The sequence below is a fragment of the Temnothorax curvispinosus genome, unplaced genomic scaffold (assembly GCF_003070985.1).
Source record: "Temnothorax curvispinosus isolate PA1 unplaced genomic scaffold, ASM307098v1 QBEX01006738.1, whole genome shotgun sequence".
Taxonomy (NCBI): Eukaryota; Metazoa; Arthropoda; class Insecta; order Hymenoptera; family Formicidae; genus Temnothorax; species Temnothorax curvispinosus.
This window is the reverse complement of record NW_020216518.1, coordinates 1,222,615-1,246,518: the sequence shown is the minus strand read 5'-3', so window position 1 is coordinate 1,246,518 and position 23,904 is coordinate 1,222,615. Positions and strand designations below refer to the sequence as shown.

Below are 23,904 nucleotides of genomic sequence, written 5' to 3'. Positions count from 1 at the left end.
GCCTTTCTTTTTCCCCGTATCACGCGTATATGCGGTTTCCACGACTCCGGCTCTCCGTGTCTGCGCGATGCGTGATGGTAATGCGTCCGCTCGTTACGTTTGCCCTTTACACGAAAAATTCATTTTACGCTTATTTACCCCTTATTTTCCGCGCCCCGCTACCTGCGATCTCTTCTTCGGATTGATTATGGCGATTTTCCTGTTTTCTTTCTTTCTTATTTTTTTTTTGCAACCGGCGGCTGCTCGTTTAAATACTATTTCGCTATAGTGGACTACCGTTATGAACGCTACGCTACTTTGTATTGTATCCTGTAATGCTTCGTAATGAACGACTGGTACTGAATGTGCATACTGGTGAACACACGCAATCTATAAAGGTCCCGTTCCAAGGATACCATACGCGGCGGCACCGAGCCGACGAGCACCGCACGAAAACGACGAGCGTGCTCGTTAACGAGCCCTGCTCGTAGACACCGGCGAGATTTTTAATTAATATTCCGATGTACACCGCGGACGCGGACGCGCGGATCCCGTCTCATTAATCACGGGACGCGCCGCGCTCGACAAAATAATCGTCCGTGCGAGGAAAGAGTGTCGCAAAAACGGATCAGTCGCTATTAAAAACGCGCGCGCCGGACAGCTTTGAAGCGAAATTGATGGGATCTACGGATCGAAAGTATCGAGATCAGCTTTCTCGGAAAGGAAACCGAATAAAATATCATTTTTTTGCATTCTTTTTTGTCATTTCCTGCTTGATTAGTTGTACACGGAATATTAATCAAAATTTGTTGACTCCTCGACGACTTGTAACGGAAGTCCGTCGTATCACGATAAAGAGATGCCGCGTATGATAGCCGTGATGTCGAGAGTGTATGTATGGGTCCTGTACGCTCCGGTTACAAAATAATGCAACGTGAGAAATCACGATCTGGCTAAGTGTCGCTCCGCCCTCTGTGAGCCTCGCTTTCCTGTTTAATCAGTACTTCGCGTACTTCGGTTTACGAATATAAATCGTAGTTTACAATTAACCGCTCTGCGTCCGCCGTCCTCGTTAAAAATCTTAGACATCAACATACATTCACATTTTTTTTGTTATTTTTATAATAAACCGTTATTAGAAACCTATCTCGTATTCGCTATGCACTTTAATATAAATTTCATCGTGTTTACCGTTTATTTACTCGTTAATTTGTTTATTTACAGAGACGCGTGTGTCTATTCGAAATTCGCTTTATCCTCTTTTTTTTAGTCGTTAATTAATTATAATTAATTCATTAGAAACCGCGCAGCCGTACTTGTCAGCGCGGCGGATATTTTACCCTCGATCTCGAGAAGAGAGGAACAAGTCTCTTTTATTATTATTTTTTCCCCCTTTTAACGCGTGAGAACGCGCGCGGGCGCGGGCCCTCTCGCCCCTCGAGCGGGAGAGACATCCGCGCGCGAGCCTCGCGTCCTTTCTTGTTCTCTTGCACACGCACACGAGTGGATGATTACGTAAGTGAAGTGGCATTACCGAACGTAATAGCAGACGGGAACTCAGACCTCCTCGGGATGGAGGACGTGAAGCGTATCCTGTTCTCGTTTTTCCCTCGCTTCTTCTTCTTCTTCTTTTTTTTTAAATCCTACCTCGGACGTTTATTTACACGCGTTTAAATCGCATCGACGGGTCCGCGGATCGCGCGCGGACCGAAATATAGATCTGACTCGTTAATACAGAGGCGGGCGTCGAATCCTCCTCTCGCGCGTTACATCTATTTACATACGTTTCTGAACAAACAAACCCACCGCAGATGCGTTCCCTCTATCTGCTGTTAAAAAAATACTTTTTTTTCTTTTCCTCGTCGGGGCAGCAGGACGCCTCACGTCTCGCGGTCTGCGGCACGGGTCCGTGTGGGTGTACGACGTGGTTGTGGACGTGATGGATGGATGACGGAAACGAAAAAGAGGGAGGGAGACAAAACAAAATAAAAAAAGAGGAATGAGTTTGCAGTGAGCGACCTTGTCTATTTTCTATATCGAATAATTCGAGTCTATATTACTGTTATAACGTATTCACTTATATCGTTCGCGCGAATGAGTACCCAGCGTGCGCTCGTGAATCCACGTACCCTTTCGCCCTTCGCGTGCGATCGAGCGGCGTTATATTCCCGTTAGATATATATATATATATTTCGCCGTCGCTTAGAACTAAATTCGACTCGCGATCGGCGGTCTCGTGACACTTTCGCGATTCCCAACAATGCAATTGTGGTGCAACGAGCGAGCGCGTCCAAAGGTGAAATCCGAGGTTCCGTAAAAACGTTACGTGCACCTACGGTACAGTGACCCTGGTTGAAAAATACCGAGGAGCATCGTTGGTATTCACAAGTATCCATAGCTTAAATGAACATCTAAAGGACCATCGAGATGCAACAATTGACATATATCTATTATTAATAAAACGTATGCTTGAGGGATGGATACGATTGTGAATACGATAATTGCATCGGCACATTTCAATCAGGAAGATCAAGGATGAATGTTCGTAACATAAACAAGTCATTAGTCTAACAAAATTCCAAGTACAATAATGATTGTCCGCGAATACATCTTACTTAACGTCGCTTACCTAAAGCAGTCATGTGAGTTTCGAATCGACAATCGATCGGGAACATGAAAGATTGCGTCGACCAGCTCGCTCGTCGCTAATTGCGGCAACAAAACAGAAGTGAAAATACAAACCAAATGATGGATGGCGCGTGACGCTCGGGCTTACAATACCGCTGCTGAACTTTCGTTTATTCGCGAATTTGTTGTTCTCGACTAATCGCGATATTCGCTGCTCTCGCGATCGTAGACGCGAATGAGGACGATGAACTATGAATGAACTTCCGAAAGCGAATCGGCCCGTGTCGAGTAGTCTTCAACGCGTAAAGTTTCTCATTTCGCTACTTAAGATTCTGTGAATAAGGGATCTTTTTTTTTTCACTCTCTCATACATGCACACACGCACGCACACAATCATACATCCTCTCGTCTCGCTACGGTACTCATTTCCTGCGTAAATTCGTATTTACAATAATTCGTTAGTGCAGTCGCGCTCGCAATTGTATTTTTTTTGTGGACACGAACGGAAAATTACTCACTGCTTCGTCTTTCGTCCTTTGCATACCGCGTTCACGCACGCATGCGTGCGCGACACGCGAAAGGTGAATCCACGAGTGTGTACGCACGATACGTGTACACGCGCAAGTCTTTTTCCCTGGTAATGTGAATAATAAATAGAATAATAAAAAAAAAGGAAACGTAGAAAAGGGGGAATCAATATAAATCGGAAACATGATTGAACTGATTAGACATTGTGTATAGTGTGAATAGAAACATGATTCGTGTATGATACTCTGAACGAAATCAAGAACGAAGGAAAACAACAAACGACGGGGTAGGAGGGGAGTGGTTGGCTCCGGGGGCTCGTTCGTGCCGCGATCGCCGCTTCACCCCCGGGCGCCGACAATACGTTAATTTGTTCGCTATTAAATTTGATATTTCACTAGCAAATATAGAATATCGAGTGTAGAATATTCGTTAGCGTAATGATAGCGGATAATAAATATAATACAGATCTATAGATAGAAGTCTCAGTATGGTACAGCTATTATACAAATCTGTCTTTTACTCGATTCGCGACTCAGTCTCTCTCGCACAATATTCTCTATTCGCTCGCTCGATTTTTTTCTCTACGCTACTTTTCTTACCCAACGGCTCGAATCAACGATACTATACGCTATCCTTGACTCGTGACAACGATGCAATTAGACCTGTTGTAGTGTAGCAGAAATTCGCATAAGTTCGTGGCTTGTGTCGATTTGTTCGATGAGCAACACGGTGCTCATATCATAGTTGCATAATGCACATACGCACTCACACTTTCTGTCTGATCCATGCTCTCTCTCTTTCTCTCTTTCTCGTTTCATATTATAAGATTTACCTAGAAATACGGCACTCTTTCTTAAATCTCCCCGGCCCCCTGTTACCCAGGCGGCCACAAGAGCCACTTGTACATATTCATTAGGAATTTATTTACACGCGTGCTAACTATCCTACTCGCGATCTCGCATGCGAACTCGAATGATCCTTCGTCCTCGGCGTCCTGCGATTTGGCCGGGCGGCCGCGGCGATCGGCTCGAATTTAAATGCCGCGCGAAAGACGATTAATCCCAGACGATTCCTCCTAATTTTTCGATCTTTTGTCCGATACAGATCGTCCAATCATCGAAGAACTACGGCGCGTCGTGTCGACGACTTCGAGTTCAAGTATCTCTACGAAAGCCGCTCGCGATGAGGATCGCGATCGTACGCCCCCGTCTTGGCCGCGAACCGAAAACGTTCAAGGATTTTCAGGTACTCTATTCTCGAGGCACGGCGCGCTCGCGTAATCGCGCTCAGGACAAACTATTTTCCTTGCCGGCCCCGAGCGAGGACCCCTTAACGAAGGACCGTTCGTCGTCGATTGCCGAGTTCACGCGGCAGTTTTTTCCGTGGAATCGAAGATTCGCTCGAATCAAAGACGTGCGATCTGACATTATTCGCGTACATACAACAGCCCTGCTACTAATATATAACAGACGCGTCCTTCTCTCGCGTACACTTCTCGCTCTCGGTTGAGGATACTTAGCACGCTGCCACGACTCTCGCTTACATCTTTCTCTCTTTCTCATATTCGAATAAATACCTACAGTTAGCGTAATGATAAGAAGGACAACCAATACGACTACCATTTATAGTAGTGATAATAGTGGGCGTGTACTATAAGTAGTGTCTAGTAGTAGCGCTTCTCTTCCCGCTTTTTCTTCTCCGCTTTCTCTGCTACTTCCCGTCCTACTCTCGGCTTCCTCGTCTTCGTCCTTCTCTACAGTGTTCCACCCTAGAACCCCGCTAATTCCTTAATTGTAGTTAATATGGCGTTGCCGCTCGTGTGTCGTGCGTGTCTCTTTTCTCGACGTGTCTCTCCTTTCCTCGCTCTTCATCTTCGTCTTTTTTTTCTCTCTCTGTCTCTCGTACTCTCCGTCTTTTCTCTCTTCTCTGCTATCTCTCGAGTCGGCGCGACCATGGATCGTGCGTGTCTCTCACTACGATCGAGGGACGGCCGAGGTACGCGCGTGTGTGTCTCGCACGCCTCTCAAGAAATCAATTAAACGTAGGATAATCACAGAAGAAGGGGTTTCGACGCATGGGATATACGACGTTCTCGTACGTGGCCGGTGCTGTCGCTTCACCGCAGCAGTTGCTGCAGCAACGCGCTCATCAGCAGGCTGCACGTCGCCAGGATCAGGCTCTGCGCGTACCGAGCGTGCGTACGAGCGTACGAGCTTGCGCCGTTGTACGTCAGCTCCTCGTTCTTCACCACCTCGTTCGGATGATCCGAATACTCTTCTGCGAAACACAAAAGCGAAGAAATCATTAGCCATTGATGATAAATTACACGATAAGATAGAGGATTAGGATTAGAAAACGCAGATTTTATAAGTTGTTAAAAAGGTATTAGAGAAACGATCCTCTTAAATACGAGATTAAAAAGTGAAAGATGTAAAACAGAATTATATAATTCATACATTTCACTCTTTGCACCCTCTCTTTTTTCAAGTAAACTCTATGACGTCACTTGAGACTAATTTGAGGCTAATTATAAGTCCCAAAATTTTTTTAATTAATTGATCGAGTTTTTAAAAAAACCAATAAAAATTTTAAAACTGTTATACATATGTTTTTAATCTACGATAGAGATTGGCTTGCGAATGGGATTATATCTCGAGGTGCGCCACCGAGAATTTCTTTGCGCGGATGTTCAAGTCGCGTCTCAAATTTTAATGGTTATTACCTCGTGCAGAACCACGAGAGGGGAAACGAAATCCCTGGCAATTTCGTGTCGACACCTTGGGAACGTGTATTCCCTATCGTGCCGCGTCTCGGAAACACGGCACCGTTAATGGGTGAGCGGCTATCCGCGCACGGCTTATCGGCGAAATGCAAATGCGCGCGTACGCGGCGCATTTAGAAGTCAAATTATATCGTAGACGTCGACGCGAAGAAGGGCGTGCGGCGTTGGAATCGACAGATGGCTGCTTTCGTTCGGTTTTCATCCGATCGCATCTTGACATTGCGCCTCGTCGACCTTCCACCTGGCGTATGCAGAGGCGCGGGTATTTACGGCGCGCATTTGCAAGTAAAGGCGGCGATTCGGCTCTTATCTCGCGCATAAACGCGATGTTAAATAAATATGTAAATCTATTTCTCTCTCTTTATTTTAAGGAATAATTTGCGATTGAACAGAAATAAAGAAATCCCCCTGTCAGTCATGAACAGCTAGAACGAGCGCGTAAAATGCGCGATAATTCGGAAGAACACAATTTGCAACTGGTAATGATTGACAGCGGTCATCATTATTATTTCTACTATAATTCACTCTGGATGTGCAGCAGATAGGCTAGCATTATGTATATAATAGAAGATATGGCCGTTCGCTCATCATAAAAAAAAGCTAAGTGAGTGCACTAAGAGAAACCCGACTGACACGTTGCCAATGCTTCGACTGTCAATTAATGTCGATTTGCAACGATCATCAATAATTACCAAGACGTATTTCACTTCCGAACACGTGTGACTTAATTACGTCGAGTGCTCTTTGATTGAGCGAAGAGGGAATCAGAGACGGATTAATCCGACTTTCATAAACTGCCCGATGACTCTACCAATCTCCGGACCGGTATCGGTACGAGCCGGTACCAAGGTACTCGGATCAAATATGAGGCACAAAAGCGAAGCCGCCGCGCGAGGAAGCGCTTCAAAACGAGATTCCGCCGGACAGACAGATAGACAGACAGACAGACGGCAGCGGTGCGACGGTGACGACACGATACGTACTGTTCTTCTTCTTCTGACCGGTCGAGGTCTTGGGCGGCGTGATCGAGGACGGCGGTCCATTGTGAATCGGCTGCTGCGGCTGATGCGGATGAACGGGGTAGACGGCCGGCGGGGGCACATGGGGCAGGGTCGGCGCCGCCGTGCCCGTCTGATGATGATCGTGATGATGATGCATGCTGCCCCCCGGGTAGAATCGATCTCCGCCCCTGTAGACGATCGGCGGCGGCGGCGGGGGCGGCACGCCAGCGGCTCCGCCGCCCAAAACCGCGGTGCTCGTCGAGCTGCTGCTGGGCACGGTGCTGCTGGTCACGGCTACGGCTGGAAAACGGATGGTATGGTGTTAGATGATTACGCATTATATCTTTTCTGTACCTTCGACTCGGTCGCGAACCGTGCGCAGATGTCGAGGAACAATCGGCGACCGAAGAACGAGTTGTTTTCTACGCGGCTTGGTAGAAAGGAGAATTCGTATCGCCAAAAACATCTTGGAACTTTAAACTTTGGTTCTCCTAATACTTCGGTTTCAGTGTGATTGTATGAATACTCTTAGAGAGAAGCATGTTGCATGTGTTAGCAGATAATTGTATATTTTTAAAGAAGTCTGTGTACGTGTGTGCAATTAATTATAAAAATGTTTAAATAAAAAAAATATTTCAAGAAAAATACTTCAATAAAGTATTTAGTATTATTGCAAAGGATTTATTTCTAATATTTATATCTATTGTATCTCCGATAGTTATCTGTTTCATTAAAACATATTTTCTGCTCATACACTTCAAAAAAGTCCTTTTTATGTTTAAATAATATATTTTTAAGGAGTATGAAATCGTTTTGTATTTTTGACTTCCCTATCCACATGCTGATCTATAAATCTTACAATGCAAAAAACGAAGTTTTCTTTAATCTTCAAGGTAAACATACTGTTGAAAAAACGCAAAAAAGTCCTTAAATCGATTTTAATGTATAAAGAAGTATGAACAAGTTTCAGAAACTACGATTAAGTGCGGCGAGAGGCAACCTTCGTCATCTTCACACTTTCCCATCGCGAATGCTCACCGATAGTCTTCGCGTTATTCTGAGCCCGCAACCTGGCGCAGTACCTGCTAACCCATCGGAAATAAAACTCGCGGCCGTGGAGGTACGTGCACCCCCCGGCGATATAATTGTGTAGAAGTAGCCGCGCGCGAACTCTCGACGTCTACCGTGAACGCGAGGTCGGGTCTCGCCGTGGAATCTTCAATGCCCGAGATGTTGAGGAAAGAGAGAGAGAGAGAGTGAGAGAGAAAAAGAGAGAAAGAAGGAGGGTAAGAGAGAAAGAGAGAGAGTTCAGAGTTCCCGGCCAGCAAAATAGCTGGTCATTATGGCGCATGAATCGTCTCTGCCGGGGCGGAGGTGGCAGGAAGAGAAAAGGGGGTCCAGGGGGAGGCGAGAGAGGGATCGAAGGAGAGCGGGAAGACGCTTCGAGGATGCTTCGGAACGAATTGGGGAGAGAATAGCGGGGCGAAATGAAATGGTAGAATTTATTGTGCCCCGGGACACAGAATTGGTCCCCCCGCGGCCGCAACAAATGACGCACGGTGAGGATTATAATCGATAGGGATTATTTAAGAGAGAGAGAGAGAGACGAGAGGACGGCAGGACGGAGACGACAGGAGGAGAGACGGGGGCGAGAGGTGGATAGAAGGAAGGACGAGAAGGAAATGAGCTCGAAAGGATGGCGAACGAATCGGTGAAGGAACAAGTACACCGCCTGTTATGGTAGCCGTTTCTCTAACGTAACTGATTACGGGATAATGAATTTATGGACCATTTTGTTTCGTGCCTCTGATCCCCCTCCTACGTTTTTTTTCCCCGGAGCGCGCGTCTCCGACGGAGGTCGCGCGGAACGAGAAAGCGTGAAGAGTTTAAAAGCGTGATTTACGCGCGGAATGAAAAGGCGGTGTCCCTCGTGCAAATGACGCCTGTAATTTTAGATTATGATAATTGAGAAATTAGAACATAATTGCCGCGCGAATGCCTTCCATGGGAAGGAAGAGCCTGCGTTTCGGGCACCGTCTCGCGGGCGGCGCGCGATGCGATGCAAATGAAGAAGTGCACGCGAGTGAACTCGCGTGGCGAATCGTCACGCGAATTGTTGCCTCTCGGATCTTGGAGAACAAAGGAAATCCATCGCTATTTGATATCTCCTATTTTGGAATCAGTACTCTTTCGTATTCCAAGTGCTTAAAAGCGCTTCATAAATAAAAAAGAATTCTTTAATTCAATTCAAAGTAATTTTCCTTTCTGCTCGTGAATCAGTTTCTGTACCCTTCGATTTTTTGCGCGATGCGACGCGCGATCTATCCCGAATACTTACAGTTGTTACGCGATGTCGCCGAGGAGGAGGTCTCGGCCTCGTTGCCGCAGCAGACCTTGAAGACGACCTTCATGTTGTGGCTGGTGCACCGTCCGCCGATGCGCCTGTGGAGGTCGTCCTTGGACGAGGTGCTGATGAAGTAGTAATCGTGGCCCGGGAGGAACTCGAGGCCCCCGGGTTGCGGCGTGAACGGCCTAAACGTGATGGTGAAGTACATCGTTTTGCGCGGCTTGTCGCACACCGCTATTACCCGCGGACTCGGGTTCGTTATCCGACATGTCTCGTACTCCTCCTTGGACACCTGCAAAACGCCCAAGAGAAATCGTGCGATCAGTCGCGACGGTATAATCGATCGGCGATACGGGGGAGGGGGGACACGCGGATCGGCGACACCGATCGCTGATTGACTACTGTGAAAGGTGCCATCTTAGCGTTTCCCCCCCGGGCGAACCGATTCCCGTGCTCTTCTGCAGAAGAGGGCTTCATTGTTGGAGCTAATCGTCGTGTAGGAAGAACGGCGGAGACAATGGGACAACGGATGGCGGAGAGTGGAGGGACAATCAAGTGGATCGAAACGATTAGGTCGCCGACGACGCAGGAATGGTCTTTGGGAGGTTTTGCTTTGCTCGAGAGGGTGGACGCCACCGGAATGTTTGATGGCCACGTCCGTGAAAGCCGAGAATCTGCCGCGGTATCTGGAATTGGTTATCGGGAGAACGAAAGTTTGTAATAAAAACGTATCAATCGGGAATACGGTGTCACGATTTTCGTCTTGGCATCGGCCACAGTTTTTTTTTAGAACAAAATTAACTTTTAACCGAAAATAATTACTTAAAAAGATTTCTCTGTGGCAAATAAAGATAAAAGTACTCCAAGTAAAATGAAGCGATGGAAAAGATAACTAATTAAAAAAGAATAATTGATAAATTATTTAAATCTTATCGTTTTCACCCAAAGATAAGACATTTGCGTATCGAACCGAGATTAAAATAGAGAAGGAGGTCGTGAGATTGTTCAGTATGCTTGTGTGTGTAGATACGTATATATGTTCAGTATTTCTTTCAGTTTATCGATAAATCTACATTTCGGTAGCGTGGTACGCTCGCTGAAGAGCGGATGTCGTTTTGGGGATATATAATGGAAGCGGGTTAAGAACCAGTTTCAAGTAGCAGCAGCAGCTGTCTAAACATTGGCAGACTCCGATCGACAATTTTTTTATGTCCAATATGACTGTGGTGTTGTCATTAGACATTCACACGTTATAGTTTTGAACCCGTTATCTATAATAAATGCATCGAAGGGAAAGGTGCTCTGTTGCCGGTTAGTTCGGCTGTCGATATTGAGAAATATTACAAAAATCCACTTACGTTGTAGATGATGTACTTCTCAGCATCATCATCGACGTACGAGTCCGGCGGATATACAGGACATATTATATTGACTTGATCGTACTCGAACATTGCGTTGTTTTTGTTCACGTCAATTATGTGATCTGTGTTGTCTATTCGAAATCTGTAACATAAAAACAGATTAATTAGCAAGATTCGCGCGAACACAAATCTACCTTATTCTAACATTAGGAATAACGCAAGTAAGATTTTATAACATTTATTCGCCACACGGTAACTTTTTACCTGTCCAAATATTACTTATATATCTATATTTTTATAATATTATTTATTCGGCACATGGTAAACTTTCCCTGTCCGAATATTATTTATAGTGGGATGATAGTAAATTATAGTAGGTATATGGTAGATATCTCCATAATCTATATAAAAAATGCATTATTATCGCAAATGCACGTTTGGAAATCGCCCATCGAAATTTCAACACGCGATTTGTTAAAAAAATCTACTTTAAAGTCTCGGAAGCGTATACGGCGAATGCTTCTCGAGGAAGATCATATTTCTCGCAGACTATGGCGATGCAACGCATACCGCCGTTTCCGTGCAGCAAGTTCCAGGACTATCCGTGAAACATTCGCGAGATGCCGACGCCTCCGGTGGAGGGTCTGGGGGGAAGCGAGAGGGGCCGCAGAGACCAGCGTCCCTACGGCCTGTCGGTAGCCAGGTCAGGAAAGGGAGAAAAAGAAAAGACGCGGACTCGCCCTCGTAAGCACCCAACGTCAGATAGGCAGGCACCCATGGTGTCGAAGCATCGCGCAAGTATACGTACCGGCTTCTTATACAGGATGTTTCAGAAACGAACCCGCGACTCCTCTGAACTGGCAACTTTCTCATGAACAAAGTGAAAATTCAAACGACCATTCTCTTTTCCTAAGTAGGTACCTTTCGGCACTGATTGAATAATTTCATTTTATATCATGCTGAAGTAAAATTTATACAAATTAATGGGAGAGATCTATAGTCACTCTAATCACTGACAAAGTCAAACGTTATTGACGCCTTCACGTTGAAGCGATCATGGTTTCGCTTGACTTGGCACTCTCTCTAGCCGAGCTCGAACACCCTGTACATTCACGCGTGCGGGTATGCGCTTAGCCTAGCAGCCGTATACGCGTGCACACACACACACACACAGACACACACATACGCACGCGTCGCTGCATTATGTAGCGGCGGTTTCGCCGATGAGGATACTCGGGGAGGATGTGGAGGAACGAAAGGTCGGCGGATGAGCAGAGGAAGAAGAGGAGAAGGTGCAGAGAGAGAAGAGGTGGCGGACGGTTCCTATATAACCGGTTCTTACCGCGAGCACTCTCGCACACGCTAATACGCGCTCGGTAAGTCGAGGTGTACGCAACCAGCGACGTCTCTCCCTATTTCGCGTCGACCTATTTCGTATTCGCGAATCGGCGCAAGAACTGCGCCGTCATTCAATAAAATTATAAGTCGCGAAGGGGCTCGGGATAAGACTTCATGCTCCACCAGTACACTTATATATATTATATTATATTAATACATACATAAAAATGCTTTATAATTTATCTGTAAAATTAAAAAAGCTCACCGTTTATTGTCTATTTGTAATCAACATGTCTTCGATTTATATATTTACATTATATGCACGCACGAGAATGCCTTGTCTCGTTGTTGGCGCGGTCTGTGATTTCGTCGAACGTACTGCATATTTCACCGCGTTGACGTTGGGGTGTTGTGTGCCGTTTTTCACTTACGCGAGTCTCGATTCCTCGTTCGCCGTTTATAGATGCACGCACTGTCGGACGCGTCTACTTTTTGCGGATGCATCACGAGCGCGTCCGAGCCGCGATACATGGAACTTTACACGTGTATAACCATATTTATTCTTCGTCTCTCGCTCTTTCTTACGTGCATTTGCCTTCGTGCACTGGTAGCGCACAAGTTCTTACGTGTTTAGAGTTTATCCGAGCCGGCAAACACGTACATACTGCACGCATGGTAAGGCGTACGGAGATTTTTGTTGCTTATTTTCTCACGCTATCTTACGTGCGCTTCCGCAGTTGGATCGCATACAATCGGCCGCGGATGATATGAGCCGCACAAATCGCATATATGTCTATCCCGCTATAGATATATTTAAAGTTTTGTTATAGAGTTTAATTCGGTTCTTCGATATTAAAACCTTACGATATAATTATTATTCCGTATATGATAGATTAGGCAAAATGTCACTTTTGATGAGATTTAAATAAATTTTTCATATAATCTTATTTAAACTCCATTTCTGCATTTCATTTATTTTCCTGATTATAAAAATAAAAACAATCGACAAAATTGATAGCTTTGGAATTTATTCTAGCCGTTCTCAGCTACAGGAATATGATGAGGTGAATCGACCCTAAATTTGTCAAACAATATGATATACAGATGTGATATGAAGCTCCCCACGAGAGAAATAAGCGCTTCTCGCACGCCTGTACGGGGCCACGCTTGTCACGGGAGACGTGCACGACGACGCTAGGGAAACGCGTCGAATATACGCCGTCCCGACGTTTCGGAGCGTTAACGGACAATCTCGTAAGTGGGCGTGTAAGAGCTCGAAAATTGGAAGGTAGGCCGGACCTCGGCCAAATTAACGTTTGGCGATAATATCCGCTCCCTCTCGCTCGTCGTCTCTCTCTCTCTTTCTCTCTCTCTCTCTCTCTCTCTCTCTCTCTCTCCCCCTCTTTCTCTCTTCCGCTTTCTCTCCGGGGTATCCCCGGCCCGGGGTCGGTCGAGCTCGGTACCCTAAGCGCAACAACGGCCCGAGAGGACGCGCGCGCACGAGGGCGTCCGGGCACACGCGTGTGCGCGTGCATGTGAGTGCGCGTGGGCGTATAGGACGTTTCGTTCGCGGCGTGGCCATTCACGAATTTATTAGAGACCGTATATGTACGTGGCAGCCTGAATTACTCGTGATAAAAACGCGCCATTCTTTCGCCCCGAGTTCCCCGACTCCCCCGAGAGCGCAGCAAGAGCAAGAGGTTTTTAGGTCGTCGCCGTCGTCGTCGCGGATAATGTACGCGGAGGAGGCGATACGAGCGAGAGCAGCTTTATCGCCGTTTCCGCCGAAACACGTATAGTCACAAATGTGTTTAACTTTTCGCCCCGCCCGAAACGTTCGCTCCTCTACGGTGGATTTTTTACTCGTCCGATTATTGCCATGCGCCGGGTTAGAGACCGGTGGTTAGGGCGAGTGGCATCTCGTCGCGTCTCTTCCTCTTAATCGCGAAAGTTCGACGGTAATCCGGGCCTTTTTCCGTCGTTCCGCGCCGTTCGTCGTTGACGTTGGCTTTCTCTTTTTTTTTTGTCTCCTCTTTCTCGAGCATCCCGGGCACCAGGAGCTATAAAATAAGATCGCCATTCGCTCCTTCTCTCCTCCATTCTCTTCTTCTAGCCGCCACAAAGAACAACTCTTCTATACGTACACGTCGGCCGGACGTGTTATTGGTAGCCCCGATGTGTGATTTAAAGGATCTCCCTCCCATGAGGAACGGTGTCATTTGCATATACCTACGTATTCGTAGGATCCCTCGAGTACCCTCGTATTAATGTGATACCTCGCCTCGGTTCTTAACAGTTCTTTTCTGGCCTTAGGTAAACACTCGGCATGAATATGTATGCCACCTCGCCAGTGACCCGTCCGAGATTCGAAAATACTACGCAATGGACATGGAGCCTCCCGTTTCATAGTCGCGCGTCTCTATGCGATCCCCGTACACGGTGGATGTTCCTAACGATATATTATTGAACGCGTGTATTATTCGGCGATTCCCCGGCGTCGGTTCGACGCGGCGCGTTGCGACAGAGGATAACGGTGCGTCGGATAGTTAGGAAAACGTGATCGCCATCTCTCTATTGATGGAGATGACTAAGTATGGGATGTCCGCTGGCTTTGGGAACATTATTTACGATTTAATGCAAGATTATTGCTTTTAACTCCAACTTCGAGAGTTTCTTTCTCAGATCACCTTACAAAATAATAATCATATGCTAACCGGTTGTTAGATACGCTTAATCCTGGTATTTTTATGATATTCGTAGCACTCGCAACGTGAACGTGGGAGACATAAAAAGTTGAGAGATAAAGACAAACTAAACATAAATTTATAAAATAATCTTAAGCATAAAAAAAAATAATTTTAAAACCAAGCCAAATATGCTACACATAATTTTTAATATCGCATTATCGCCGAGAGACATCGGTCGAGTGGCAATCTTCCGAGTGATTTCCGTACGAGTGCAAAAGTGGATTTGGTCGCCGACACCGCGCCATAACACTCCACCTCTGACTGTCTTCATTAATTCCCACCACTGTCTAGCCGACGCCAATCAACTACCAAGCGAGCCCTGCGAGAGGGTCTTCCTAATTGGAATCGCGAAAAAGTGGGCGTGTTCCGAACGTTCACCATCGTTTCGAATCGTTCCTGCGGATTTCAGCCATTCGGCGATGGCAATTTTCTGTTCCTCTAATTTCAACGTCGATAACTAAAATTGCGTTTTTTTGACCGCTTTTATTTTGCTGTTCGTATGTATAATGATTTTATATGATTACGATATAGAATTAATTTGGGACGTTAGCTGTCATTCAATTGTCATCTTTGCGCAAAAATAAAATCGAAAAAGATAACTCAAAATGAATTTTTATTACCGCTCGTGTATACCGTTAACAAGTCAACGTTCGCGCTATTACGCGCGCGCGCAACGAGAAAATTACATGTAGCACGCAGGCAGGTTATTTCGATCGTCGGAGTGCATCGGGGAGGGTTAATGCAATCGTCACGATCCGCGCCGTTCGCCGGATTCACGCCGACAATGTTGAAACGAAAGCGCGAACAAAGCGGAGGAGCGGGTTAACCTGCCCGGGACCGAAAGCAAGCAACGAGGCGATACATTCGTCCACAAAGAGCGCCTTTCGTTTCCGATCCTTGACCCTCGCGTGTCGTCAAATTGAAAGAGAGGATCCCGCGGCTCCGCTCCGCGAGGCGCGCGAGATGAACGTCGCGCGCAATTCTCGAAGCGTCGCAACCCCGCGCGCGCGAGCTCGACGGCGGGACAAAGCCTCTCGGTGAGAAACCTCGTCGGGTGAGAAAAGCATATACCCACGTGCGTCGTAAAGGAGAGAGAGACGCATAGAGGAAGAGAAATGCAGAAAGGCTGGAGAAAGAAAACAAGACGAGGCGATACAGGGACGGGGCTTGGCAAAGTTTCATAGCTTATATCAGTACTATTATTTTTTACACGCTCCGGGAACAATTTTCTTAAGTAGATTTGTATTGAATAATAATTTACCGATGTTTCGATGACTGCCCGGGGACCAGCTTTTGCGCATCTTCCTATTCTCTCTCACCATCTCACAATTAGAAATTTTAATAAGTATGTCTGGACACGATTGTTCCGCGGAGATCGTTTGACAGAGCGCTGTAAACTTGGAGCTTGAGTCTCATTGCTTTACATACGGATGCGCTCCTGCCGGCGAAGAGAAGGCGGAGAGAGACACAGATGAAACGGACGCTCGTGCACTAACTGTAGGCGAGGTATTCTGGCAGGAATATCAAAGCCGGGACCGCGTCAAAGAGCGCGAAGAGAGCGAGCGCGCGGAAAGAAGAAAAGAAAGAAAGGAAGGGAGAAAGAAAGGGGGGAAAGGAGCGAGCGCAAAAAGGACACCGTGAACACGGAGCGTGGACGTTACGGCTTCGGGACCACCGCTTGACTCTTTCATTCATCATGTTCATTCCTCAAACGGGCATTGTGCCCGTGTATGATGTACGTTTCTTTCTCTCCGCTTGCGCGACGCGCACGAAGTCGTAACGTTCGCGGGACCGCAAATCGTAAACGAAGATATAAATTTAGTTCGCGCACTTACGTCGACACGTGAATTTATCGCTCTTAATATGTTGTTTTATTCCACAGTTAAGATTAAGCTGCTAACGTAATAATTTAGCTTATTGCTCTAAATGACGCCCTATTTAGTTCTTGACTATCAAGAATATTGAATATCAAATAGTGAAAAAAAAATTACTTCTCGCTCTCGCGTGTTGTCACGCCAAGGATCGCCCGACAAAAGGAAAGGGCAGGAGCGTTAATTTTCCGCGTGAAATCCGAACGGCGGCGTGGATACAACGCGTTCCGGGGCGCGGAATCGTTAAAGTCCGTTTCTCGGAAGGGCGTACCGGGACCTTCGCACCTGCCCGGCTTGGCCGACAGTTGCAAGTGCTCCGCAGAGAGCACCGTACGTCGCGCTGTGATTGGTTCCCCCGGGGGTGATTTTATTTCCGACCGATACATTCGGGCCCTTTGTCACACCCACCCCGACAGTCGCATTCGCATTGCGCTTTCCAATTTCCGTCGGTGTCGATCGCGCCGCGAGGCAGACGTGCAATGGATTTGTCGCGCGCGCACTTCCCGCGTTGTCGATTCTCCATCGCCGCGATATTGCTGGCAGAAAAGCTCGCTGGCACGCGCCCACGCGCGTCATCGAAGAATTATTTTATTCAATCATGAGAAATGATTAGCAGATGAAATGATTGCAGCAGCGTTTCCCCCAGCTTATCAGAAAGACCAAAATTTTTTAACGCAAAAATCCCGATCGTTAATTTACGATAAATAAGCTATCTAAAATTTGCGTGGGCGTAGCAACGCCGGTGCATTCAGCGTGATGGACATGGTATTCACATCTCATTCATCCTTAACGCTAAATCTGGCTATTTGATTTTCAATCTGAAATAACATTGCGCACATATGTGCCAAATAAATTCTCTCGGATTGGTTCGCCTGAAAGCATCGGGCTCTCCAGTAACCGCCGAGGTAACCGCTCTTTGAAAAGGCGGATTTACGCGATTCACGGACCCTTCAATTCTTCTGTATTTTCGCAGCCATTCATTCTTCAAGTGCCGCGCGGTTCGGAGATCTCTCACGGCAATACATCTCATGTTTCGCACGCATGTATATCGTGCTGCTACCTCGCTGCGAGATGCAATAATTGGTCGTTAGCGCCTACACACCTATCATTTGCGACTGCAGCGCAAAACGGTAACGTTTCTTGCTACGAGGCCGATATTCAAAAACGGCAGCGATGTAAATGTGATTCCATAACAACTTCCTGGACGAAGGCCACGACGGAGCCCTAGCGCCCCACGAGCGGAGCCCAGCCCGCCTAATGCACGACATTAAGGCGTTACGTAAATGCGTCTCGCGTGTGCTGCGTGCGGGTGACTCGTCATCGTCGGCGTCTTTGGGCGTACGTCTCTCTCCATTAAGGCGACTCGCGACGTTATTATTAGTTAACTTCAAATATTTATCGTATTCTTCCTGCGCGCGCGCGCGCGCGCACAGTCTCTGTCGCCTGTCGCCCGACGGATTCGTCTCGCGCAAGCTATTCTCGTAATCGGGCTAAGTAGGGATTTACAGAGAACACACGGAGAGCAGTTAGCCGAATTCGTCTGATATGTGAGAATTAATCTCGTTCCTGAATTATTTACTAAATGCTTTAAAGACAGATACAAGACAGCTCCACGAGTGAAAATAGTTTACGTTTAATAAAACATGAATTATAGATTTGCGCGATTTAAATAGCAGTCTTTAAAATAATTTTTAAATCAGATCAATATCAAAATTATCTATTATTAGATTGCCATTTAAAATTTGCAAATTTATAGATAAAAAAATCAACGTAACTGCATGGTCCTTTGGCATGGAGAGAAAAATAGTAAGTAGAGGAAAAATATTCCGTGATGAAAAATGAATGTGACGTAAAAGTGAAACGGGGAAGCTTCCCTCCGGGAAAGTAAGCAAATGTTTATCTTAATTTCTCTTAATATTAAATTAAATTCCTTTCAGATAATAATCGAATTCGCCAATTTTACTTAGGATAATGTGTATACACGTAGAGAAAAAGAGAGCCAAAAGAAGTAGAAGATAGGCGGAAACGAGTGCCGGAATTCGAGCGCGTTTCCTCCGTCCGGGAAAAAGCGGCTACAGCATAGTTGCGTCATTCGCATCTCGCACATTTGTTACGCCAATCTCTCGCGTCTTTTTGCCGCGACTGGCGGAGCAATCATCGCGCGAGCGCGTTGCTGGAAAAAAAAGAGGACGGAAAAGAAACGCTGCCCTCGAGTCCTGGTATAATGCAGCCTGGGAGACCGGAGCGGTGGCGAGGGGAATGTTAGTTAACGAGGCGTCGGGTGATTTTATCCCCCTCGGAGGAGATAAAACTCCATTCGCGTCGACGAGTTTTAACTGTATCGCGAACAAAGTACCGACAAACGACCGATAATTTGTTGAATTCCATTTTAGTCGTGGCTGTTCGAACTAATCCATTATCGACAGTAACATTTCGCTTCGTTTGTTCCGTGTGACGATCCGGAGCGATTCGCTCGCTAACGGATTAATGAGACCGACGATGGTTCTTACGTCACGAGCTGCCAAGACCGTTTGCGCGAAGTCGCCTCCGCGCGCGAGTCGCGTATTTAATGTAAAAAGATGATTCACGCGTGGAGTGGCATTCAAGTGCACTGGGGTGAATCACTGGCCGTCAGTCGCTTGAAAACTATAGCGCATTCGACAGAAATAGTGCTGGCACAACACGATGAAACACTGACACGCTCGATAAGATCACAGTTCCTGAGATACGAAATTTATTCAGTTAGAGCGGGTGCTTTCAATGAATGTAATTTTTCAGGTTGTCAGGGTGAGAAAATCACTATCGGAGTTCTACTCTACTATTCAAGGTTCTTGCCTTGGACTTCTTAAGCGACTCGTTTTATATTAATTATTAATATTTTTTTAACTTACAGGAAAATCTTAGACGTTAAGACTGTATTGCATCATTATATGTTAACAAGAGATGATTAAACATTCCAACTCTCTTGTAATGAAAAACTTACGTAAAAATCTTATTAAAAAACAAGTAGCTGTTTCATTATTTCTTAAACTTTCATCACAAAATTTTAATCTTGTATTTCTCCAACCGTTTTTCCCATTTTCTTTACGTCTCTTCTTTTACCCGTAACGAATATAATCCATTTTATGAGCATCACCTCGCCGCCTCTCCTCGTCGTTACATTTCTCTTATCTATCGTACAACATTATCCGTATCTTCTTGTCGCCAACTCGCACAGCGCGATGTTTCCGAGGGAAATGGGGCACGTAAAACCCTCCGTCGTCTCAAGAAAGATCTCTCTCGATCAATCTCGAGAGTCGGACGAGCTCTCGCCGATAATAAGAATCGCGAAGTAACATTCCCGTTTCCGAATAGTGCTCGCCACGTTTCGCTACGTAATTTCGTGAAGAAAGTTACGCTACGGAAATCTTTACTTGAGGAAAAAAGCAAAAAAATAAATAATAAATGAGAAAGAGTTGAAAACGTGTTTCGTATTTGTATGAAATTATTTTTTGTCATCATAAAATTCTTTCGTTGATTATCAGATCATTTATGTTTCTCGCTTTACGATCCATTTCGTGGCACCGTTTCGATACAACGACGTGGCAAAATGCTGGCCGCGAAACGTGGCGAACGGACCTGACTTTGACGTTACTTCGTGACTTTTATTAGAGGATTTCTAGCCCGCCTATATAGCCAAAGTTCATCGATCCACGCGCGCCACGACGCCGGGCGTCCTATTAAAAGCCGCCTCCACCGCCTCCGTGGCGCGAGGCGCGGGACGGAGGTAGTAAAGTGGCCGGACGGACGGGAGTGTCGGTGTCGGCCGGGGAGAGAGATCAGAGGGCCGACGTCGAAAGAAATAGTTCGCCGGCAGAGAACGCACAAGAGAGAGGCGAGGCGGAGCGCGCACATGTTTTTGGAGCTCGCGCGTCGTCTACGGCGGCCGCGCGCTCCTCCGTCGATTTATCAAACGCGACGTCGAAAGGCGCGACAAGCTACCGCTTTTCACCCTTTGCGTTCACGCCGCGGCTCAACAGGTGATAACACGAGCGAGACACGGTGCCGCCGCTGTCGCGATCTGACACTTAATTAGCGCCGTCGATTGATCTCCTGGATTTCGGAAATGCAGAAAAAACAATCGAATCTGACTTATACAGCGCGATACAAGATATTACGAATTGCATATGTATAGCGTGATAGAAAACAGTGTACGTAGAATTGTACATTTTCTATCTATTGAGTGAAATACTAAAATAAAACATTTCTTGATTAATTTGGAACCCGGTTTTTCTTTTTACAAAAAAAATTAATTAATGATTACAGAATTTTATGATATTAAAAATTAAAGGAAAATTGGTAAATTGTGCTTATAAACTGTATAAACTTTTCTTTAATAAAAATCATGGGATAATTAGTATCGTATTTAAACCTGAAGATGTATTTGTATAAAACAATTCACTACGAGAATTTAAAGATTGTACTCTTGATAATTGACATTGCAAACAAATTGCGTATAGTGTATATGTATAGCGACAACGTCTATTTTTCGTAGGTTGATCTATGAGAATTAATAGCCGAAAACTTTATGTCGTCGATTTATTGCAGTTGGAAATGCCACGTTGCGTTAAACATTTGTTCGAGTTTATAACTGCTATTATTTTTATGTTCGTTGCTTTCGTATACGCGCTGGAACGATCATCAATCATCGATATATGGTTAGACCCCGAAAAGCAAAAGAGCGACCTATACTTTCAAAGTTTAAAATGTTAGATCGATTAATGCGGTTCAATGAATTTCCATAGAGAATTGGAAGTTTTATATTACTATAAATTATATTTCTCAATGATCGTCGAATGACTATTGCCTTCAACAGAGTAACAAGAATTATTGATTAACGGGCAAATTGTGTCCCTCCGCGCATAAATTTGTATAATCCCTTTTTTTTTTTAAGTAGCCGAGCTATGCGATGTTTCGGTCACATTAAAAGTGATTTAATTGCACGTTTCCTAATTTCAAGCTATTCGCTTTGTACACGGCGCGCCGTGAGAGCAGCAAGAAACCGAGCGATCCAGCACGATGACATTTGACGACGGTTTAATTTTACGATCGTTGGGTTTATGGGGCTCTCGAAAGTCGATTAGGAGAAATCACTCTTGGGCGGAGTCGCCGTTGCCGTGGTCTCAGTCTCCCGAATTTAGGAAGAAAGCGCGGAACTCGCGATGACCTTGGTACGTTACGACTTCCTCGGGTTTATGGCTGATACCGAGTTCGTGTACGAGGAAAGTCGACGAGAGGTTTACGATTGTGGGAATGCTTGATTCTTATGGTATATTAAAGACAAAAAAAATAGTTACATTCGATAAAATTCGACCGGAATTGGAAGGTAATACCGTATCGTCTTATCGAGGGATAAAACTACAACTGATCCATATATTTATGCATTTTGTTTCCCAATAATTATAAAAATAACTGTTTTATTATGGGAGACTGGCTAAATATAAAAAGAATTAAGAGAATTAATATGTGCGATGAATATATATGTAAAGCAGTAGTTCTAGGTAAGTATTTATATTTTAAGTTTAATTTTCTAAATATTGATCTAAATTCATTGATTCCTGTATTCAATATTGGATTTAGAAAATTATTTTTTAGAAAAACATCGTTATATCATTCTGGCATTCTAAAGTTATCAAATCTTAAAATTCCATAGATAGTAGTATCATATCTCATTTATCACAACTATAAATGCACGTATTTAATCGAGATTAAGCTCTAGAAATTCAAGAAAATAATAAAATCTTATTTTACATTTTGTTGTAACTACATTTAAAATTTAATAATTAGCCATGAAAAAAAAAAAAACTTTAACCGAACTTATAAAACGTCGACGTCTTTATAAGAAAACATCCAACGTCAAATGGACCGAGCAATCTGCAGATAAGAATGCAGACTTGCAACATCAAGGAACAATCGTAAGGAAAAAGAAAGAAAATACCGACATTGTTAGAAGTTACACGCTGATAAAATCCACGATGTCGAATCGTAGCTTCCCGTTTCGTTTCTTATCCCGTTCGGTACGCGCAAGATTAATGTCCCGACAGCGCAGGATGACCGTTCGGTCGGACCACGTGCATCAATTGCGATGTCAAGCTATCCTCCCCGCGCACAGATAGCGCGGCAACGGGGGCAACCCCGAGTTCGATGTCTTCCGGGGCGATATGACCGGCCACGACCACCGCCGGATTTCTTCGCTCGACGACTTCGGAGATCCGCATTGAGACATTTCTGTCCGGCCGATACGGACCGGGATAACCCGCGTCCCCCGGGTCCCGGGGCCCGGGGTCGGGGCCCCGGTTCGCTTCGAAGCCGGAGTCAGATTCTTGGGCGAACTCCGCCGTCGTGTTGATATCCCCGCGATAGCTCCATTGTTCGTGGACATCGTGCAAGCAGGTACGCGCTCGCGCGGCCGGCCCGTCGCCGTCGCGACAGTTCGGGGTCACTTCCTAGTGCCGGGACGTTTCACACCAGCGTGACACATCGGCGGCGGCCGTACTTACAGTCACGAATTCGCGTGACCGCGCCGCGGAAAATCACCGGCCCCGCCGCGCCGCGTTCCAACAACGGGACGAGATGCATCTCCCGTTCTGATCGCCATCGGTGAGAAATCTCAGCTTTCTCGCGTTTTACATGTAGACATGCACATGCGCCACGCCTGCGTGTTAGATTCCCGGGCCTAACTAGGACAAGTCGAAAAAGAATGTACATTCTAATCTCGACTCCAATCTGTATTCTACGGCAGTATATAATCTATGATTCTTATTTTTTGGATTCGTAATTATATAGTTAAAATTAAAATGTATTCTTGTATCTATTAGTATCTTTGTTCTTACGTGTAAATTACATTAATTTATATTTTCATTATTATTATATTATGTTTTTGTCTTATAAATGACGTGAACCAGAAAAATTGTAGGAAATGAAAAAAAACTTTGAATATCTTTGTATGCTCTGAGATTTCCTTGATGCTTTTTAAATAATATATTGAAACCAGAATAAAACATGTTTTCTAACATATTCGACTTGTCTTAACAAATAGATTAATTGCAATCAAATATGACATGTTTCTGAGACGTATCCAAAATATGTTTCGTGATATAATTATCGATTTCTTTCTCAATATCAGGAGTACAGCTATAGCTAGGAAGTTACAACATCACGTCTTATAAGTTAGCGAAACAAAGGGAACAGAACAAATTCAGACAATACGCCAGTGCCAAAAAGCGAGCAGCCGGAGCAACCAATTTTTTTCTGGTAGTTTATTCTTACAACTGCCTGCACGC

At 45.3% G+C, this 23,904-nt stretch overlaps 1 protein-coding gene across 1 annotated transcript in view; it reads right to left on the bottom strand.

The window, feature by feature from the left end:
• Nucleotides 1-1,979: 1,979 nt before the first annotated feature.
• The window catches only part of LOC112456306, a 47,628-nt gene continuing 25,703 nt past the window's right edge, over nt 1,980-23,904 (bottom strand). Inside the window, exons 2-5 of the mRNA XM_025018761.1 lie at nt 10,624-10,768; nt 9,257-9,557; nt 6,901-7,218; nt 1,980-5,412 (exon numbers count right to left, since the gene is read on the bottom strand). Of these exons, the coding sequence (XP_024874529.1) occupies nt 5,252-5,412; nt 6,901-7,218; nt 9,257-9,557; nt 10,624-10,768 (925 nt within the window). The 3' untranslated portion in view covers nt 1,980-5,251. The remainder of the gene's footprint in view (nt 5,413-6,900; nt 7,219-9,256; nt 9,558-10,623; nt 10,769-23,904) is intronic.